Genomic DNA, 23,759 nt, shown 5'->3' on the forward strand with positions numbered 1-23,759 from the left:
ACGAACACTTCGCGGTGCATCAAGGATCGGGACTTGAGGACATTCCTCAACCATGACAAACTCGAGGTCATTTACCACGAAATAAGTTTTACAAAACTCTTTCTACTGTATGTAACCGGTCAAATTAGAGGCATTACATGGAAATACAAACAAGTTACTGAAAACAAAAATGCGTTGACCTACGTTAGGTTTTAAACAAATACCTATTGAAAAACATACAACATCCAATAAGGTTTAGAAAAACTAACATGAACCCCGTGAGACATCTAGTTTTGCAATGATGCTTCAAAGGTTTAGGAAAAAAGCCGCCGAAGGGTGGTCAATTCATCCCTCCTTGGAATTGAGACATTCTCAACCAGCCATTAATACCAAAACAACTATTGCTCCTATAACGACTAGCCATCATTGATTTGGTCAAGAAATCATTAACTTACTTAATATTTTTCCGTAAGTGTGGCCTGCCATTTTAGGCCCTAAAGTTTCGCCCCAAGCAGCCAACCCAAAGGGGAAAAAATCCGATTAAGGCAAAAACTAAAGTGACCCTATCCATTTTTTAAGTTCACCTTGATATTGACCAACTGCACAAAACCCATTCGAAGGGGGACGCTCTCAGGGCGCCATGTGGGAGTACAGAATGATCTCACGGAGCGAACCAATGACAGAGACCGTAGGATATGTTGACACACACCCTTCACCCACTTACTATAAATACTCTTTCCGTCCACCTTGATATTGACTCATGCAAACACCATCTGAAGGGGGATGCTCCCAGGGCACCACAAGGCTAAGCATGAATCTCATGGCGTGAACATTCAAGAAGAAACATGAGTGGAATCATTGACATATCATATACATCTCTTCCTCCCACTGAGTATTTTATCTAGGGTTTAATTTACTTAAAAAAAAACACGGCTAAGAATTTTAACTAAATACCTTTTTACGATTTCCCAAGAGTAACTTTTACCTTAGATAGTTAAACAACTTTTTATCATCATCCATTAAACTCTTTAATAGAGTCTTTGACCAACTGTCGCATGCTTGTAGAAAATCTATCTAATTCACCTTTCCAGGTAGGTTCCCAGTAGGAGTGTTCCGTTTCCGTTAGCTTAAGTACCCCAGCCTAAAAGAACCTGCCTTAGACAAAAGGTCTCTTATAGGTAGATTAATACAATTTTAATCTTTTATGCTAATCAATTTAATTCTATTAAACCGATTTAAAAAGATTAAACTATGTTGTTGATCCCATTAGAACTTTGATCTTAGGTCTATATCTCAATCCAATTTTAAAACCTTTTAAAACATGAGTTCACCCTAAGTCCACATGCAACTATTTCTTATTGATTTTAGTTCTAATTTCTATTATAACTCTTATAATAGAAACAACCAAAACCAATTGCAACAACAAACACATACAAGGCATTCATAACATTTATAAACAGCCTAAGTGTCATGCTCCATGCATTGTTCATTCATTTCTACTTTTTATATTACTCTTATACAAACAAGTAACGAACCAAGCAAACATGCTTCACCCTTATACTATAACACTTATAATATAAAGATGATGCATAAATATGCTTACTGCATGCATAAATATAACTCTTATATTTCATGATGCATGAGCATGCTTTCTTGTAATTTTATCATGCCATATTATAACACTTATAATACATGATGCATGAATAATTGCACAACCTAAGATGAGTTTCAAATCTATATGTCATACACTATGCCATATAAACCACATACATCTCATGCATATTAAAAAAATGTTGATGAACCGGGAAAAATTGCCTCAAAATCCTCAAATCTAAAGCTAACTATTATAAAAACAAAAAGTCTTCGATTCAAACAGGTGAACCAGGTCTTGAACCATCCGGTCGAAGTCCGTGTCTCCATTGATCATGTGCCAAAACCCAAGCGATTGTCTACACGAAAGAATAAATGCTTTACTCAATTGTTTACCTACGCTTCCAGAGTTAAACTATCGTTTAGCAACGATTGTGTACTTTTTACTATGCGATGAAGCATGAGGTACGAGATCATGCAGTGCGCAACGCATAACGTAATCTCTAAACGATCGTCTAAACGACAACGATGCGGTGAAGCACAATCGTCTAAACGATCGCTGAGCGAGCGCCTTCATATCGTATACCATGTGATCGTGTAGTTATTAACTATGCGATGAGCATGCTAACTACACGATCGTTTAGTGCATGCGTCTTTTATTAAACGATGAGCATCAAATGCTCCCACTCGATCGTTTACTTCCAGCGTCTACGTGATCGGGTACCCAACGCTATGCGATAGAGCAAACATTTTACCCCAGCTAAACAATCGTTTAGTAAATACTACACGATCGCATAGAAAAATCTACACGATCGTTTAGTTAAATCCCAACGATCGTTTACCTGAGGCTACATAACACGACCAACTTTTGGTCTTCTTCTTCATTGAGAACGACATCTCCATGCTTCGAAACTTCATCACGAACGACTTGACAAACTCAAACACTTTGAATTACATACTCGATTGCTTGTTAATTATGTCCAAAAACATAGGGGCCCTTGCAAATTAACACTTTTTAATTTAAAGAAAACTTTAAATAGAGGCAATTAACCTATAAACATTCATTAATGCCATCCACAAACACATTTAACACTTAAACGCAAATAAAAAAATACACCATGACTATAAAAAAAAGTTTAAAATAGAAGTGAAATTTTGAATATCAGAAAAACCTAGCTCTGATACCAATTGAAGGAAATCTAACATGAGGATTTCCATAAACAGCGGAATGATTGTTCCAAATTCCATTTGTATTTGAACATACACAATTACAATTAAGAAACGGAAACTTACAGCCTATTCACAAAACGAAATTACAACATGCTTTCAACAAGATCAAGGGAAAGAATAAACACACCTTTGAAGACTCATATTCAATCTCCCTTGATCATGAACGCTCGTTCAATCTCCAAGACTGCAACTCAAAAATGCTCGAACTCAGCGACCGCAGTACAACACGATCACAACGACCACCATACGAACACCACGACTACAATGAACAACCTCCAAAACCTCGACTTAGTCGAGTTGAGTATGACACCACCACAATGGATACCTTGGTATTCTCGGTGTGAGAATCCAGAAGTATGGGCTCTGTATGGACTTGGTTAGAGGAAGAGACCGGAGGAAGAACAATCATGTAAACGATTGAGCAAGTGAGAGATGACAAGGTCTATCGTATAGATGATGCCCAATCAGTTAACAAATGTTATACGATCGTTTAGCAAAAGCTTCGCGATCGTTTAGCTAAAGGCCAGCTAAGTGAACTGTCTTGTAGTGTCACTCCACGATCGTTTAGTCTCTCTTCAGCTATCGTTTAGTGAATCTAATCCACTTGATAGCCAACCGTGAGTAATTCTGAGAATGGAAACTCTTTCAACAACTTTAGCAAATCTACTAAATTTAGGAAAACATTTTTCCTTTTATCTCACGGTTACCATGAAACCACCAATAACCTCCCACTAGAGAAAAAGAGATAATTATCCAATAATTAATATTATTATAAATATATATGATAACTAACTTACCTTAGTATATTTATAACTTATAGTTTAAATATTTCATCTCATGAAACATATAAACCATAACTCTTTTTTTATTTCATGGTACTTAATATAAATCTCATTTACATTAATCCTCCACTTGATGTATCTCATACATCATACCTCGATCATATCATATATAATCGAATTACCTCTGGTCGATTTGAACACTTCAAATCAACACCAAGAACTGATTCTCAACTTGAATCCATTGAGCTACCAAGGGGACCTTATGGATAGGGTTAGCAAAAAAAACTCGCGGGGACCCGCCCTGTTTGGGTCAGGGATTTCCCGATTTGATTGGAGATGGGGTCAAACCGGAAAATTTATTCGGGACCCCGTTCGGGGACGGGGACAGTATCCCCGCCCCGACCCCGAATTTATATATATATATATATATAGAAATTTTATAAACTTATTATAAATACATATAAAAAGAACCAAAATGAAAAAGTAAAAGGCCCAAAAGCATAAAATTTAAAAAAAAATACCCAAAATCTTTTCCTCTTCTCCTTTCTTTCTCCAAAATACTAAATCCCTAAAAGTTTACTGTTACTGCACTGCACTGCCGAAAATCCCTAAATCCCTCCAGCTGTTGCGTTGAGTCTTCAGCCGTTGAAGTCGTGAAGACGCGTCCGCTCCAGCCTCCGTGTCCAGCCGTTGTCATTGAAGAATCTACTGCACTAAATCGAAATCCCTCCATTCGTGTCTGCGTCCGCTCCAGCCTCCATATCCGCCCCCCTCCGTCCGCATCCAGCCTCTGCGTCCGTCCGTCTGGCGCCATTTTAGGTGAAGATACGTCCGTCTCCAGCCTCAACTCTGTGTCCGTCTGCCACTTTCAGGTGAAAGACAATTCCGACTTGAACTTTGTTTAGATAATGAGTCTTTGTTTTTTTTTTTTTTTTTTTTTATATATTGTGACTGTTCTAACTTCTGTGTTGTTTTTCTTTTGAAAAAAACATATTTGTGCTATTTCGAGAGGCGAGATCTATCCGTTCAACTTTCAAGAGTTAAAAGTTCAAGCCGGTGCCGGTAAAAATTTCCTTTCGTTCTCTTATTTGGCCGTTTGATATTTTTGAAAAGTATGCTTGAAATTAGTAAATAATATGTTTGAGAAATATGTTTGTGTATGTTTGATATTTGAATGTTTTGAATTTTAGGCTTGAATATATTTGAGAAATATGTTTGTGTATGTTTGATATTTAAATGTTTTGAATTTTAGGCTTGAACATGTTTGAAAAATATGTTCGTGTATATTTGATATTTGAATGTTTTGAATTTTAGGCTTGAATATGTTTGGAAAATATGTTAGTGTATGTTTGAAATTTGAATGCTTTCAATTTTGGGGTTGAATGCTTTGAATATATTTGAATGCTTTGAAAATGAAGTCCAAGTCTGAAGAGGGGTTTTTAAATCAAACTTTTGGTAGGTTGAAAACAATGTCTTCATCACTTTCTACAAATAAAGATTCTCCAAATCCAATTCCAAGTCCAACCCCAGATCCAACCCCAAATTCAACCCCAAATTCAACCTCAAATTTAACTCCATGCTCATCGAATGATGATAATTTGAATGTCGATAATTGTGTTATTCTTGATGAGGATATTGAGAAGGGATCTTTAAAGAGGGAATTGACATCGGTTGTTTGGAACCATTTTAAGAAACAAAAAATAGATGGGGTAGACAAGGCAGTTTGTAATTACAAACGAAAATTAGGGGGTGAAAGTAAAAATGGAACCAAATATTTGCATGATCATATTAAGATATGCCTATATAAAGGACAAAAGAACATACGACAATCCCGATTGAATCCTAATAGAGAGAAGAACAATACATTGAGTTTATATAACTTCGATCAAGAAGCTGCAAAAAAAGTATTAGCTAGGATGATAATAAGACATGAATATCCTCTCTCAATAGTTGAGCATGAAGGTTTTAGGGAATTTTATAATGTCATCCAACCATTATTTAAGATGGTGTCAAGAAACACAATAAAGAAGAAGATTTTGAAAATTTATGAGACTGAAAAGTTGAAAACAATGGCATTGTTGAACGAGATCAAAGAAAAGATTGCCCTGACAATGGACATGTGGACTTCCAACCACCAAACAAAAGGTTATATGGTTGTCACTGCTCATTTTGTTGATGATAGTTGGGTTTTGCAAAATAAAATAATCAGGTTTATATATGTCCCTTCTCCACACACTTCTGAGATGCTTCATGAAGAAATAATGAAATATCTGTTAGATTGGAATATTGATAAAAAATTGTTATCAGTAACTGTAGATAATTGTTGTACCAATGACTCTATGGTTAATATGCTTGTTGATAGTTTGTGTGAAAACTTAATATTGGATGGGAGTTTATTTCATATGCGGTGTTGTGCTCATATTCTGAACTTGATTGTGAAAGATAGGTTGACAGTGATAGGAGATGGGATCGAAAGAGTACGTAGTAGTGTGTCTTATTGGGTGCATACACAAAAAAAGAAAGAGAAATTTGAGGAAACTGCTCGACAGTTGAATGTTTATGATGGTCAGATGTTGAGTCTTGATTGTTGTACTAGGTGGAATTCTACCTATTTTATGTTAGCCACTGCATTAAAGTACAAAGTTGATTTTTTATCGATTAAAACAACGAGAACCAAAGTTCTGAAATATTGGGTAATAGCAAAAGAGATATGTGAGAAATTGAAAATATTTCATCACGTGATTGAAATATTTTTTGGATTCAAATATCCTACTGCTAATCTTTTTTTCCCAAAAATTTGTAAATTGAAATAGGCTATTTCTGAGTGGACTAATTCTGGCATTCAAGAGATCAATGACATGACTTCAAATATGATGTCAAAGTTTGATAAGTATTGGAAGACAATTTATGGGATAATGGCTATAGCTGCAGTTTTAGATCCACGTTACAAATTAAAGTTAATTGAGTTTTACTTCCCTAGAATTTATGGAGATAGTTTTTTTCTTGAAGTGGAAAGGATTAAAAAAATTTGTTCAGATTTGGAAATAGAATATCAGCTGAAGCATGAAGGTGAAAGTGATGATTATCATGCTAGAAATTTAGATGGAACCTCACAGAATATCGAATTTGATGATTTTAATAATTATGACTTGTTTGTATCAAATTCCAATAATATGAATCAGAAACAATAGTTTGATGCATATTTGGATGAACCTGCCTTACCTCGAACATCTGATTTTGACATTTTGAGTTGGTGGAAATTGAATGGTGTCAAGTATCCAATTTTACAAGAAATTGCAAGAGACATATTAGCCATCCCGTTATCTAGTGTTGCATTAGAGTCTGCTTTTAGTACTTATGGTAGGATTGTAAGCCCACATTGTAACAAACTTCATCCAAAGACGATAGAGGCTTTGATGTGCGCTCAAAATTAGATTGCAACTGAAGTTTTGACAGGTTAGTTTGTTTATTTTGTTTTACATCTTTCTATCATTTAATATATTAATAAATATTTTCTTTTATTACAAATATTTGACAATGTAAAGTACTAGCATGGGAAAAAAAATGGTTACACATTTAGCAACTGTTTTAGAAGACGCATACGATTTTGATGAAGATAACGTGGTGACTAAGGTATGTTAAAGGATTAACATTATTTCATGGTCTAATTTTTTTTTTTTGTGACATTATTTGTTTATTACATTTTAAATGTAGGAATGAATACAACTAAGGATGAGATGATGCCAAGAAAGGTGAAAGATTTGATTGTGAAGTCGTTGAAGAGAGAATGACGAGTTTTATTGAATTTTAAGTTGTAAACTTATTTGAATGTATAAGACGTTTGTCTTTAATTGACTTCCTTATTCAAACTTTATTGAATTTTAAGTTGTAAAGTTATTTAATGGATTTGTTAGCTTTTAAATTGTCAATTGTATTTATTTCATAGAATAGTCTATTGTTTTTTGTTCATTTGTTGTGCATTAGTCAAATTTCAAATAAAATCACTTGAATTAAAAAACGAGAAATTCGATAAACTTATTTCATGGATTTTTTGTGGACTAATCAAATTTTAATTAAAAAAAATGGGGGATCCCCACAGAGAATCCCCGCGGGGAACGGGGAATGGGCCCCGCAGGGATCCCATTTCCCCGAGGATGGGGGCGGGGATGAGGGATAATTTCCCCCACGGGGTTGGGGACGAGGGACGTCCCCCGCCCCTCCCTGGCCCCATTGCCAACCCTACTTATGGACTGTAGCTCGAAGCTCCAACGGTATGTGAATAACTGACTAAACTCTTCAGTCACGGGATCCACCATCTGTTAACTGCCAGACACTCCATTAAAGACCAACAACTGAACTCTCCTTACCACATATATATTATGTGTCCATATTAACCAATCAACGGTGCAATAACCCTTCACAGATCGCTCGTAAGTACAGCTAAGCCAATAGTCGTTATGCCCCTATAGTCACATCTAACTCCTTAAGTACCACTGATTCCTCTAATGAACATAAGTCATAGTCCTACTATGACTGAGTCCTCTCTTCCAAATAGAAGTTGTGGCCACTATGTTCAAGCCCCGGAATCAACCTTTAAGGGAGCAATCTATCTACTTACCTCTACTTCGAGGAAGGAGTGGATTCCATCTTGTGTAACTGAGTTTCCAATTCCTAAATCAGACAAGTCCCCAACAAAGTAGACATGTTGAGTTGGCAATTTGGCCACTCTCACCCATACTAACCAAAGGACTGCCCTCAAAGGTAGGAGTTCCCAAAACACTCAGGATTGAGGTCATGTCACCTATAGTCGTTTAGGTGAGATGTAAGTCTCCAGTATCAACGACGTTATATACAGAGACGAATCATCTCGTGGTCTGATCTTATACAAACTCTTTGTATAGGACACCCCTGCTTGCATGTCTCCACATGAATGGTCAGGATCTACCATCTGTAGTAGTTCACAATACTTGCAAACCTCTACAAAGTAGGCCGTAACCATAGTGTCACCAGGATCAGGAATCCCTCCTTAATAACTTATACTACAGAGCTATTTAAGTTATCACTTAAGGCATGATCCACTTGTATATCTCATATACATGCTTAAGTTTTCATACAATAACCATGGAGCTTTGTTTATTGGATATGTGTAAATGTCAAATAAAATAACTCTTATTTTATTCATAACAATGTGTATAGATTACAAATTACGAGACTCTGGGAGAATTAGGACACCAATCCCAATAATCTCCCACTTGTCCTAATGCCTCGAAAGACTAATGTATAATACAAGATAAATACATGTACAATATACAATAAACTAGGGCATACCTCAGTATCATATCTCACTTGCCCTAGACAAGATACCGCATGTCCTGCAGACCCAGACTCTCCAGGTGACCTTCGAACACTTTAGCCGTGAGAGCCTTTGTAAACGGATCAGCAACGTTGTGTTCCGACGTGATCTTCGTGACTATCACATCACCGCGATGCACATATCACTGCGATGCACAATCTCCCTGATCAAGTGGTATTTTTGTTCAATATGCTTGCCTCGACAATGACTTCGAGGTTCCTTTGAATTTGCAACAACCCGCTTGTTATGACAATAGAGAGTGATTGGCAAATCCATATTTGGAAAAACTTCCAATTCTGTAAGAAATTTCCTTAGCCAAACAACATTCTTAGTTACTTCACAAGCGGCTACGTATTTGGCTTCCATAGTGGAGTCTGTGATGCATCCTTGCTTGATGCTTCACCATACTACAACTCTTCCCTTCAAAGTGAACACTGACCCCGATATTGATTTACGAGAGTCTTTATCGGTTTGAAAGTCAGAGTCTGTGTATCCTGTAAGGATAAGATCCTTATCTTCATACACGAGCATGTAGTTTCTCGTTCTCTGAAGATACTTGAGGTTGACCGCCGTCCAGTTATCTAATCCTGGATTGGACTGATAATGACTGACAATCCCTACTCCATAGCAAATGTCGGGTCTAGTACACAACATTGCATACATTAAGCTTCTAATAGCTGAAGCATAGGGAATCCGTCTGATCATCTTATCAACTTTTTGAGGTGTCTTAGGATATTGATCCTTAACAAAACGATTCCATGCCTGAAGATTAACAAACCCCTCTTGAAATCCTGTATCCTGTACCTGATCAACATTTGATCGATGTACGATGCCTGAGACAAGGCTAACCTTTTTTTCTTATGATCCCGAATGATCTTGATCCTTAGAACATACTGTGCCTCACCCAAATCTTTCATTTGGAACTGGGCAGCTAGCCACTTCTTAACGTCAGTCAGAAACCCTACATCATTCCCAATGAGTAGGATATCATGTTGGGATTGATGCCCTAAAGTCCTGTGTTCTATAGTTTGTAAATAGTTTGTACAAACGCTTGTAATGTTTAATATACGATATTTACTTCACTTCTTGACTTTGCACATTTAAATCTTTTATTTGCCTTACCACAAACTAATAAACTAAAATTCCTGGTTATCTTTTTGTAACTTAAGCATGTATGTGGTGACTTACAAGTGGATCATGTCTTAAGTGATAGCTAAAAATGGTCTGTAGTATATGGATATAGGAGGAAAACCTTATCTTGGTAATGCTACAGATGCGGCCCGCTTTGTGAAATAGTTATAAATGTTGTGACTTGTCACAGATGGTCTGATCCTGATCATTTGTGTTGGTGATATGCAAGTGGGGACGTCCTATACAAAGAGTTTGTATAAGACCTGGCCGCGAAGTGTTAACGTCTCGTTATATAACACCATTCATGACAGAGACTTCATTTCACTAGGATGACCATTAGTAACATGACCTCAATCCAGAGTGAGTTGGGAACTCCTACCATTGAGGGTGGTCCTTTGATTTTCATGGGTGCAAGTGGCAGTTCGTCGACTCAAACCTACCACTTTGGGGATTCGTCTGATTTAGGAGCTGGGAACTCAGCTACACAAGATGGAATTCACTCCTTCCCCGAAGCAGGGGTAAGTAGATAGATTGCTCCCTTAAGGGCTGATTCCAGGGCTTGAACGATGTGGCGCCACACACCTTCTCTTAACCTGAGAGGTGTTCGCACATAGTAGGACTATCACTACTACAAAATCTACATTACTTGACACTTGCAGTTTTTAATTACTTGACGTTTCTTTGAAAAAAACGTCATGTAATGACCTTTTAGAAAAGAAAATGCCAAGTAAAAGGGTTAAAAAAAGGGAGATTGATGGAATGTTTCAAATATTTTCATGCGATCCATTACTTGACACGTTTTTCATGTCAAGTAATATAAGGTATTGATTGACACGTTTTTCACATCAAGTATATGAAGCTCTTACTTGACATATTTTTCGTGTCAAGTAAACTATAAAAATAATATTCTTTTAATCTTTATTTATTGTTTCCCTCCCTCTCCCATTTTCATTTTCCTCTCAAATTTGGTTTCCCTCCTACCAAAATTATCAAATAAATTATTATTTTAAACAAGTAAAAGGGTTAAATGCCCTAGTAAGAAAAAACTCCTCCACCCTCCTCCACCCCCTCTTCGTAGCATCCCACCAACCACCGACTCTCTCTCTCCACCCAAACTTCAGGTAATTTTAATTTAATTGTATTAAATTATTTGGGTTTTTATTTGCTTGGAGCTAGAGTTTGAGATAATTTGATATGATAATTGGTTCAAATATATTGGTTAAGATATTTGGAATTTTGGATTTGATTTAGTTTAAATTTTTTTAAAAAATGTGGAGGGATTTGAATTAGCTAGAGAATCTAAGATTAAAATTTTGAGACGGAAAAGGAAGATATTTATGTATTTTGTTTAAAAAATAAGGAATTAACTTGATTGGTTTGACTATAATATTTTATTTTATTTTTATTTTTATTTTATTTTTTTGTTTCCTTTTTCTTTCTCTTCCCCTTCCCTTCTTCTTCCAGCCGCCAGCCCCCCATCTCCACCTTTCTCTCTCGCGCCTCTCCCTCTCTGCAATCCACACGTCCGCCCAACCGTCACTGGATCTGAAGCCGTTTGATGGATCTAAAGTCGTTCGTCGAATTTGCAGGTCGGATCTGAAGCCATTCGTCGCAGCTCTGTTCGTTGCCGCGCCGTCGCTCGACTGAAGATTTGAAGCCATTCGCTGCAGCTCTATTCCTTCGGGTTGCGTTCAACCGACCATCCAATGACCGCTTCTCAGATCTGGCCGATGCCCATCAATCTTTTCGTTGTCGGACGCTGCCGCTTGGGTTTTCGCTAGATCTTGAGTTTTGGCCTAAGTTTTTGGGTTTTTCTTGAAAATTTATCCATTTAAATGTTTGTCCAATACTTATTTAACCCATAAATTTTAGATGATGGATTCACGAATTTGAGGATATTAAACCGCCATCCAATAGTGTTTGAGGTTCGATTTTGGTGTTTTGGGTTAAATTTGATTTGCCTTTAGGTTTTGGGGCCTGAACTTGAATTCTTGGAAGGAGTTGTGTAGGCAAAAGTTTGAGATCTAGAGGTGGTTTTGGGTCAAACCACTACTGGGTAAGGTGCGTCGTTAATTTTTTGGGTAAGGGGTCACAGTTAGTCTCATGTTCTATCTTATTTAATTTATGCATTAAGGTTACAACTATTAGTTATGATAATTTTTAACTTGTTTAATTTGTACTGTTATATTTATATCATAGGAGAAGGAAGTTGTTAGTGCATCAACCACACATGAGGAAGGGAAGAAGGTGAAGGACATGTGATCGAGTTTTGTAGCATGCAAAAAGTGAAGACTTTATCAATGGTGGCTTATATCGCGTAAGTAAATGTTATTTGTTTATGATATATTATCACTTTATTAATTAGTAGTAAGTTAACGTGTTCGATCTATTATTGTAGGTATCTACACTCGTTCATTGCTGATTAAAATAAAGGGTCGACGTATATTTTTGTAGAGCTTGAAACCTTTGTAGTAGATTAATGACTTCTGAACACGGTCATTTACTATAACCTTCATGTAGTTAGTTGTGTATTTTATTTAGTGATCATTCTGAATATTATACTATACTCTTTGACGAATGTAGGGCAATGACCATTTTTCAGTAAAAAAAAATTTGCAAAAGACTTGAAAAACCACATTCTGGAAAACGGTAAAGGTAAGTATAAGAGCATTGAAAAAATTAATAGAATGATGTTTATTTAATGCATCTGTATGATATGTGTATTAATTATTGGCTTTGTATTGTAGTGTCTTTTACAAGTGGAAACTGTCGAATGTGGGTATTACGTTATGAGATATATGCTAGAAATCATGACTAAATAGAAGAATATTATCACAGATGCGGTATGTCTTTAAACTACTTATATATATTGTAACATTATAGATAGTGTAAATAGTAAATATATATATATATATATATATTACTTTCTATGTTTTATAGATTGATACGAGGAGCTCGTACTCGCAACTCGAATTGGATGAAGTATGCGTGGAATGGGCTGAATATTTAGGTCGCTATATCTGATGGACTTCCTATAAATTTTGTGTATGTGGCTACATGGGAATGTCCAAAACTTTTTTGGTGTAAATATTTTGTTCAGCCATTATAGGTTATATACTTCAAAGAAATGTGTGGTGGAGGATAGAATTTTAGTCTTCTGATTTTTGGAATACATAGCACATATAGATTGGTCTTACAATTTTGGAATTATCATATATTGGGGTGGGTTGATAGAGTATATACTGTTGTACGATTGGTCTTGTAAATTTTGGAATCGTTCATATAGACAGTAATAGAAGAATGGAATTGTTTATTTTAGTATTCTGAATTGTTACGTTGGATATATTAGACTGATATGTAGATTTGAAATATGTACAATTGTTTATTTTAGTTGATGAAATTTATTATTGGAACAAATGTATTGCAGGAAATAAGAAATGGAAATTAAATTCGAATGTTTAATTTGGAAAAAAAAAAGCATAGATGACATTGGAAATGTGTCAAGAATTAGATTACTTAATCATTATTTCGTGTCAAGATAAAAATATGTTTGACAAATAAAAAATGTCAAGAGTAATCACAATAATAAGTGTTAAGAATTAATACACTTAACATGTCATTAGTGTCAAGTCTATTATATTTCTTGACACGAACATTGTGTCAAGAATTATTTCTCTTAATGTTTTTACAGTATCAAGTTATGACATTATACTTTACAGTCGAATAGACGACACTTTTATTAGCGTCAAGTAATCTAATGACGACACTTTTATTAGCGTCAAGTAATCTAATTTCTGTAGTAGTGAATGTTATATTGTTCATTAGAGGGATCAGTGGTACTTAAGAAGTGAGATGTAACTATAGGGGCAAAACGGTAATTGGTCCAAGTGTACTTACGAGCATCTATGAAGGGTTATCTTACTCATGATTGGTTATATCCGATGGACACAGAAATATATCTGTGGTAAGAAGAGTTCAGCTGTCGGTCTTTAGTGGAATGTCTGACAGTTAATGGATGGTGGATCTCATGGCTAAAGAGTTTAGTCAGCTATTCATGTACCGTTGGAGCTTCGAGCCATAGGTCCATAAGGTCCCCTTGGTAGCTTGGATACAAATTAAGAATCGGTCATGACAAGAGGGAGTTCGATTATATATGATATAATTGAACTGGTTAATTGTATATGATCTGATTGACTAAATGAATGAGATACATTAATTTGGAAGAAATTGGATATAAATATGATTTATATCAAGTAGAGGAGAAAATACTGTAGTTGATATATGATATCAAACTATAGGTTATGAATATAATATGATTATATTTATTTTTTTTTATTAATTGGACGGTTATGAGATAATTGCCTACTGTTTTCTCTGAAATCATGCGTTAGTGGGAAGTTCAAGTCAGTTTTAGTAACTGAAGAATAAAATGAAAATGATTTTTTCATTTACAAAAGATATATGCATAATTACTCACGGTGTGATTAGCAATCGATTGCATAGTATTTGAGAGCCTATACGATAGCGCTTCGCGTTTACTAAACGATTGCACACCCACGCGCACATTCACTAAACGATCGCTCACCATTTCCTAGACGATCACTTAGCTTCTGAGCTGAATTAAACGATCGTATAGACGATCGCCTAGCTTTTACTACATGATCGTGTACATCGCACTAAACGATCAAGCACCTGATTGTACGATATTCTTTCCTTTCTCCCACTTGCTTGATCTTTAGTACACGATTGCATTTCCTCCTTACCTCTGCCAAATCCAAACAAAGCCCACCCTTTGGATTCTCACTCCGAGAATATTGAGGGCTCCGGGTGGTGGTGTCGTTCCCATTTTTTGGTGTTCATGCGAAGCCGTTCGTGGTAGACGACGGGAGAGTTGCTGAACGATTGCATGACGTTCTAGCAAGAGGAGTTCGTTTGCAGAGAGAGCGAGTTTTCAAGTGAAGAAAGTCTTCAACTGGTATGTTCTCTCAGTCTCTTGTATTTTATCCTTTAAGCATGCCAGTAATTTAGTGTTGATAATGCATTTCTATATGTGTGAATGTAAATGTGAAAATTATGTCACAATGATTTGGAAAGATCCGCTTCCGCTAATAGGTCCTCTTGTATAGCAATAGGGCATCCAGGTTTCGAAATCATATATAAAACATAATTCTAAGCCAAATGAGTCATAGCACTTAGCATGTTCTATTCATCAAATGAAGAGGCTTGAGCCAAGGTTGAGCAGATCAGTTTGGGTCTCTTCCTCTTTTCCATGCCCAAATGGGTGCATGCATTAAGCATGCCTCGAGAGTGTGGGTTTTTGCTCAAGTTTCATTCTTTTATAGTTTAATGCTGATTAAGCCCTCTAGTATATAAATCTATCGGCCATAGCAATTTATTAAAATTTCGTGGTGGTTGGATGTTACAACTTCGATTTTGAAGTTGTTGTAAAAGTGTAGGTGGTATTACACGAAATTAGGTTATTACTCTTTGTTCTGTTTTGGTTTTTAGCCTTTTACATTTATTTATGATGTCTTTGAAAATGTTGTAATATCGTGTGGAATAAGTTTTGTCGTATGTTAAATAACCTTTGTTTCAACAAGATTGAGAGATACAATGTTGAATCAATTACTTTGTTACAAAAATTAAAAATAAAATAATAATTATTTTTTGTTTAGCATTTGATCTCATTGAAACTATTTAAAGGAAGTGTAGAATTTTTTAAAATTAAAAAAGTAGCTTTCAAAAAGTTGTTTTTATTTTTAGAATTTGGTTAAGAATTCAAAAATTGTACTTAAAAGAAAAGACAAATTTAATTTCCATTGGGAGTTCCTTTCTTTTTTGAAAACTTTTTTTTTTATTAATTTAACCTCTCGATGCTCTATTTAATAGATTTAATTTGTGGTGGAATATAAATTAAAATTATCGTAGTCTTGTACTCCCACGTTTTAATTACCTCCATGTCATGAGATCCAATGAAGCTTAATTAATGAGAAAAATACAACATTATTGTAGATTTTGAAGGGAGTATAATTATTTGTATTTCTTCAGTTTTAATATAAAAATATTTCAATACATTAACTAGGGGAAATATGTAATAACTTTAATTAAAAAAATATAGAATAAACAAAAAAAAAGGCTTACATGTTCATTATACATTTTAAAGTTTTAGTTAGACTTATTACATAGAGACTAAATACATTTGAAGTATAAGGACTCAATTTATAATTTTTTTTTCCATTTCATTTGTTATTAGACATTGAAATTGTATTAAAAAAAATAACTAAAATTTTGAGATAAATGCAAAATTGTAAATAATGTGAAGAAAAAAAAAACACTAACCGCCTTTTTCCCGCGTTAACCCTACGGTCTCGTAGAAGCAAACGCGTGGCATGTACTCTTTTAACAAATCCCCCCGATTACAATTCAAAACTCGCCACGTCCTCTCCAATATATCAACCGTTACTGACGTGGCACCGTCTTCCTCGTGATTGAAAATTAATAGACGCATAATGTGGGTCCACGTCCACGTGTCAAAATCAAGTGGGATATATTGTTTTGCTTACAATGGTAGGGCATGCACCAGATTCATTCCGGCAATCTATATAAACAAAATCCCATTTCATTTTGAGTACCCGAATTTTGGTTGGTGAAATCAGAAATGATTTGAGAAGCCCTAAATCGAAAGTTTTCATTGAAATTATGAGCCCTCAACCACAGCAGCAGCTCCATGGAAAGAGGGATAATCAGAATCAGAGCATCAACAATGGCAATGGTAATGGCAATAAACCATTGTGTCCACCTCCATTGAAGATCAATAAGGATTCTCATTTGATCCGAAAATCTTCCTCTTCTTCAAATACTTCTTCTCCTTCTTCGTCTTCATCTTCCACTACCTCTCTTGTCAATGGCGTTAAGCCGCCTCAACGGCATCCGGTGATTATATACACGCATTCTCCAAAAATTATTCATACACATCCTCGAGATTTCATGGCGTTGGTTCAAAAGCTAACCGGAATGTCTCGATCTGATGATGAAGCTTCTACAAAGGCGACCACGAAATCCGTCGATGAGAATAATAAAGGGTCTAAAAAAGCTGTTGTGAATGACGATAATGAATCGTCTTCTGTTGTGACGACGGATGAAAATTGCTGCGGCGGCGGAAGCGGTGTGGTGGAAGGTGGTCAGGTTAATTCGTGTTTTGGTGCGGCGATTTTTGAACCACCGCCGCCACCACCTCCGCCACAACTAGCGAATTCTTACCTAACGAATATTCCGGTTTATAGGCCGAATTCGACGGAGTTTTTGTGCACTAATCAACCGTCGTTTTTTAACTACGATGATTCTTTGCTTTTTGGTGCGCACAATATTCCTTCTCTTTCGTCCAACGGAATCAATGATTTCTGCGAATATAGCGAATTTTAGAATGATTTTTCTTTTTTAATTTACTTTAAATAGTTGAGTTTGGAGAGGGATTAATTATTTGATTTCATTTGATTTTTTTAATGCAATAAAATATTAAAAAAATAATTTATTATTCCTCTCTCCCGAATCATTTCTCTCATAGGGATCGGAAGAAATTAATAATTTGGAATTGTGAACATTAGAAAGATCTGCTGATCTTCCAAACCCAACAAAAATTTGATGCCTTGGAGCTAAATATTGGTGGGTTAGAATAATAGACCAATTTCCTTTTATTTTTTCTGGTAAATTAATTTTATTTTGTTTTGAGTTAAAATCTTTTTCACCTCATTTTTTCCTTTCCTAAACACAGATGTGTATTAGTTTCTTTATTTTAGTATTATTATTATTATTATTATTTTTGGGAAAATTACTAAATCTTTTGGTTTGTAATATATATATTTTTTAAATGAGATATTTGAAAAGAATGTAATTTATTTCAGAGTAGAAAGAATTATTCCTGTTTCCCAAAATAATAATAATAATCATGAGCATTATTTGAAACCTAATTTATTCATAAAAATTAAAAATATTAAAAGTTAATTTAATGATAATTTATTTTAAATTTCTATGGAATCTGGTGCAATCCTGTTGGTTTGTTTAGAAGTTTTATCCAAAGGTTCTTACGTCCATAAGAGAGATTTTATTGTATCATAATAAGTTAAAATTATTTATTGGGTTAAGTGGATAGAATTTAGAAAAGGCTCATTTTTAGAAAAATGGAAAAAAAAAAAAAAAAAAAAAAAAAAAAAAAAAAAGGAAAAGATACTCTACCGACTCCTTTCATTCATTGTCTGGAGGAATTCAAAATTTTGGTATTTTCTACGCATCTTTTCTTTCTCTTTTATTTTTAACTATTGGTTTTTTGTTATCAACGAACATACAAAATAAATTTTAAATCAAAATATAAATCTCACAAAATTTTATAAGACTGGTTTTTGTCATCAACGAGCATAAAAAATAATCTTTTTTTTTTCTCCTTTATTTTTACCTATTGGTTTAAGATTGGATTATTGTAGAATGCACAATAAATATCTAGAAGTAAATATAAACATAATGCCACAAAATTTTATATTTGAATTGTAAAAATTTATTTTTGAAGTATTTTTATCTCTCTCCTTGCCCTCAAATCTTTTTCCATAATGTCTATTTATCTTAAGAATCATATTTTTTTTATACCTTTCATATCTTTTCAATTTCTATTTTGTATTCCTATCCTTTTATATTTTTGTGTATTTTCTTTTTCCTACGATCCTCTTACCCTTTTTTTCTTTATTTTTTTTCAATTAATAAAAGATTTGAAAAGTGAAAATCAAAACCATATACAAGGAAGGTCTTATACCAACCACCATAGGAGCATGTTCAACACATAAAAGATTATAGATACATTTATTATGTGTTTCAATTTTTCTCTTTTTAACATACCCACGTTAATATACCACATTTAAAATGTTGTGTGTGTTCTTTTTAATGAGTTATTACTCAATTTAATTTTTGTATTTTATACATGTTCTATTCCTTTTGTTATTTTTTTTCTTTTTAAATGATATTATTTCTTTCATTTTTAAGCACAAATGTACTATAGACGGAGGAGATTCAACCTAAAGATTTAGTATACTCATTTTGACAATTTGGACATGTTTGGAATAACTAGAAAAAAAATATTTTTTAAAAAGAAAAATATTTTTATAAATTTCTTTTAGTAGTGTATCAACCAAATGTATCAAGTAGTGTATCACGTGGATTGAAATAAGTCTAAATTATGGATCTAACTTTTTAAACTAAGAAGTGATTTGAATTTCCTAGAAGCTATACTATAGATATAATAAAAAAATTGTTGTTACTTCCAATTTTAAATGTTCAAACATTTTAATGGATCTTTAATTTAAGGTTATTGAAATTACATTTTAAAATTTGTTAATGGGGATTGAAATTGAAACTTAATATAGAGCGTAAATGATAGATGAAACTCAAAGTGTAGGATTAAAATTGATACCATTGTTATATTAAGTTTGATCACGGCAAAAAAAATAATTTTTTATATATTTTTTAATGTAAATTATACCATGGGTTTTTTTTAAAGTAATTATTATATTATTATTATTAAATAGGAAAGATCGTTCGATGAATAGTTAAAAAATGGGTACATTGTGGGATTGCATTTCCACGTGTATAGGGATTTCCTAACAAAGAACAGTTTTGATCGTCATTAATCTGCCGCCGCCTCTTATGGAGAAGGTGGAGATCGGTGAGAGGAGAGAGATAATGGATTGGGGAAGGAGGCTTCCACGCTGTGTTGGTACAACAATCTTCTCTAAACTATTTTTCTCTAACTTTCTTATTTGTAGGTTGGTTTGTAAAATTTGGATTGTTCTAGTTTTAGATTATGCTTCATTTATTAAATTTCAATTCCTTGCAAATGTTTTCTTTCTCTCCATTTGTGATGAAGCCTTCTATTGCTCTAAAATACAATGTTTCAATCTTGATACTAGAAAACATTTCGATTTGAATTTTGATTTGGAATTGGAATGGATTAAATCTGCCTCATTATTGTTTGATGGCAACAATAGTATCCCAATAACAAAAGAATGCAATGGGTTGTTTATTATTAAAAGATAATTATGATGATATATCCATTGAGTTCATTCAAGTTCCTCAATTTGATGAATTTTATGGTAGTTGGATTTGGTTTCGACCTCCACAAAACGATACAAATTGTTTGCACTCAAGAATTTCTTTTTCAAGTTCAATCTGTCCAAACTCTAGCATTTTAACACACCTCTTTGTAGTAATCATACTAGTGCATTAAGAACCTTCAATCACAATCCTTATTATATTCTTATCATTTTCATGCATAGTTAGATAACAATTTGACATATCATGTCCAACTAAATTCAATCTCTCTCAAGCACTGAAATCAACCCATGCACATACGATCAATGGCCAGTTGATAAAAAAATTATGCCATAGATAAATCAAAATGCAGTCAATCTAATGATTATCCAAATGTCAATAAATCAATTTATGAAATCATTCAACACCTTAAAAAAAAAAAGTTTAGCTATGCATGATACACAATTCATAACATCAAGAATGGAAATAACCATGAGAATAATCTAATGAAAAGGGAAAGAGATCGGGATTAAACAATCCTTTGTCACCAACACTTTGTGGACGATCAACGAGCCTTTGATTCTTGTCTTGAAGCTCTTGATCAACTTCCAACAGCCTCTTCCTTCTCTGGATGACCCTCTCTCGCCTAACGTTAAAAATCCTATGAATACCCAACGAATTCTCACTTAGCCAAAGCATCATATTGAAGGAAAGAATGAGGCAATGTCGTGGGTTATAGGGTAGTGTCGCGACATTGTAGCATTGAGCAACGCTGGTGGGGGAAAAAGTTCATAACGTCGCGACGCTACCTCATTTGAAGCTCTCGACCTATGAATCTTTGGTGAAAGTCAAAGGACAACAAAGGGCAAATATTGCCAATTTTAATAGGAATTTCCATAGAGGTTGACCTCTGGGAAAAAGTCTAAGGTCTCTTCCTCTAAAACTAAGAATTGGAAGAGGAAGATGGATGGAAAAGGGAATAAAGTTGTCCCTGCTGTTGTTTCTGTCCAAAAGGGCAAGAAGACCGTTACAAAAAAAAATGTTTCCACTACAACAAAGACAGGCACTAGAAGAGGAACTGCCCCAAGTACTTGGCGGAAAAGAAGAAAAGCAAAGAAGATAAATATAATTCTTGTTTTTTAAAGTTGTTTATGAAGGGAATGGATTCTCGCAGCGGAAGCGAGTGATCAAATTCGTGTCTTAGAATTCGTTTTACAACCTCAATAAAACAAAGAGGACGAAAAAATGGATAAACATTTTATATCTATGCATGTTTTTCTATAGAAAACTACAGAGAGGAAAGGGAAAGGTATATATACTCTTGAAGAACTGTTCTTCTCGTTTTCTCTCCGGTGAATAATCACAAACAGTGAGATCTTCTCTGCTTCTCATGAACTTAGCAACACACTTTGTGATTTCCTATTTTAAATTTAAATTATATTAATTAATTTAATATAATTAAATCTAAACTATATATTATATCTTATATAATATATAACCTATAATTTATATTATATCACATATAATATAACCTATAATTTATATTCTCTTATATAACCTATAGTTTTAATATGAGTCAAAATTCAGATTAATTTTAACCTATAGTTTTTATACATCATATTCATATAATCAATATTTAAATATGATTTAAATATTTATTTCTCTCATTTAAACTTTATATTATAATGTATCACATACATTGTATTAATTGTATTTCATACAATTAATTCTCTTTAATTAATTTGAACAATTCAAATTAATCCAAAATTAATTGATTCTCATTAATCCTTATTAAGCTAACTAGAGGACCTTATCGACCTATAGATTAGAAGCTTCAATGATATGAGATTAATTAATTAAACTCTTTAATTAAATTAATCTTCATTCATTAATTGTCGTTCACTCCACTAAAGATCGACAGCTACACTCTTCGCACCATAGATATATTTCTGTGTCCATTGGATATAAGCAATCAACATCACGTTGACCCTTCACAAATTGCTCGTAAGTACAGCTGGGTCAGAATTGTCATTTTATCCCTATAGTTATATCTAACTTCTTAAATACCACTGATCTCTCTAATGAACAATTAGTTATAGTCCCACTATAACTAAACCCCTCTCTGGCTAGTGAGAGGGTGAGGTGCCTCATTATTCAAGACCCAGAGTCTTTAAGGGAGTAATTTATCTACTTACTCTAACAACGGGAATGAGTGAATTTGTTCTTGTATAGTTGTGTTCCCAGCTCCCTACTTGGACAAATCTCCAAAATGGTAGGCATATTAAGTCGGCGAATCTGGCCACTCTCACTCATGCAGATTAAAGAACCGTTCTCTGAGTTCATAACTCACTCAAGATTAGGGTCAAGTCACCTATGGTCATCTTGGTGAAATGTAAGTCTGTTATAAAGAGAGACTAATCATGTTATGGTTTGATCTTATACAAAATCTTTGTATAGGATACTCTCGCTCACATATCTCTACATGAATGATTAGGGTCATATCATTTGTAACACTTTACAATAATTGTAACAATTACAAAGTGGGTCATCCGTAATGTCACCAAGATGAGGTACCCAGCCTTATCCATCTACTACAAACCATTCAAGTTATTACTTAAACATGATCCACATATATGTCTCCACATACATGTTTAAGCTACACAAATAATCTTGGATCTTAGTTTATTTGTTTTTTATTAATGCAACTAAATGTCAAATAAAATAACAGCTTATTTATTAAATAAATAATCTGTTTGTACAAATAAACTACAAACTACGAAACCACGAGATTTGGGGCATCAACCCCAACAATCTCCCACCTGTCATAAAGCTAGTGAGGTGTACAAATACAAAGTATAAAACATAGTATAGTACACAAAAATAATAAACTAGGGTATACAATACATGCCTAGTAAAATCTCCCACTTGCCCTAGACTAGATGGCGCATGTCTCTGGAAGAGTTAAACAACATGCAACGGAAGTATCAAGGATCCATAAGCATTATAATTCACTTGGCAAAAACTAAAGCATGCTCTTCTTAAAAAGTGGGTTTTCAGAACATACCTTTGATGAACTCTCCAAGAAAACGTCTGTTCAGCTGATGTCTTCACTTGATATCAACATGAACCACCTCAAACCCTTCCCTACTATGCTCTTGGAGCTTTAGGCAGAGTTGTGGAACTCAAGAACAGTTTAAGGATGTGAAGAAACCAGAAAAAAAACTCACAACAACTCGACTGAAGAAGACAGCTTCTTCTTCAAAAAAAATTTCTCTCGAAATTATGTATTCTCTTTTTCTCCAACAACTCCACTCATCTTTATATATAATAGATAAACATGCAAAGAAATGGAGTGCATGGCTTGCAGCTCATGCTTGGAGAATCAAAGTAGAGAAGATAATGTATTTTGTGTGAGAGATGATGGTAATGGAGAAAACCCATTTTCTATTTTGTGCAACATGCAAACGAATTTCCATTTTCTTTTTAAAACATAAAATGACTTTAACCATTTTAATTCAAAATTTATTTTCTTAAATTAATTTCATAAATTAATTTTTGCACAATAACCATCTTTAAATATTTAAATCATATTTAAATATTTATTCTCTTGTTTCGTTTAATTT

The 23,759-nt window shown here is 34.1% G+C and overlaps 1 protein-coding gene and 1 long non-coding RNA gene across 3 annotated transcripts; both read left to right on the forward strand.

The window, feature by feature from the left end:
• Positions 1–11,345: 11,345 nt before the first annotated feature.
• Positions 11,346–13,386, forward strand: LOC120080961 (uncharacterized). Of its 2 annotated transcripts, none has more exons than XR_016527743.1 (6): positions 11,346–12,126; positions 12,265–12,382; positions 12,464–12,560; positions 12,649–12,720; positions 12,813–12,908; positions 13,006–13,386. It is a non-coding gene; the product is annotated as an uncharacterized LOC120080961 (long non-coding RNA). The 2 variants fall into 2 exon arrangements; XR_016527744.1 differs by having other exon boundaries at positions 11,448–12,146.
• Positions 13,387–14,021: 635 nt separating this feature from the next.
• On the forward strand, positions 14,022–17,800 carry LOC120069074 (VQ motif-containing protein). Its single transcript, XM_090310840.1, has one exon. The coding sequence runs from the start codon at positions 16,765–16,767 to the stop codon at positions 17,485–17,487; it is 723 nt and encodes a 240-aa protein (XP_090166966.1). The 5' UTR covers positions 14,022–16,764; the 3' UTR covers positions 17,488–17,800.
• Positions 17,801–23,759: the final 5,959 nt, after the last annotated feature.

The sequence above is a fragment of the Benincasa hispida genome, chromosome 2 (assembly GCF_027475165.1).
Source record: "Benincasa hispida cultivar pf3 chromosome 2, pf3_genome.v1.1, whole genome shotgun sequence".
Lineage (NCBI taxonomy): Eukaryota > Viridiplantae > Streptophyta > Magnoliopsida > Cucurbitales > Cucurbitaceae > Benincasa > Benincasa hispida.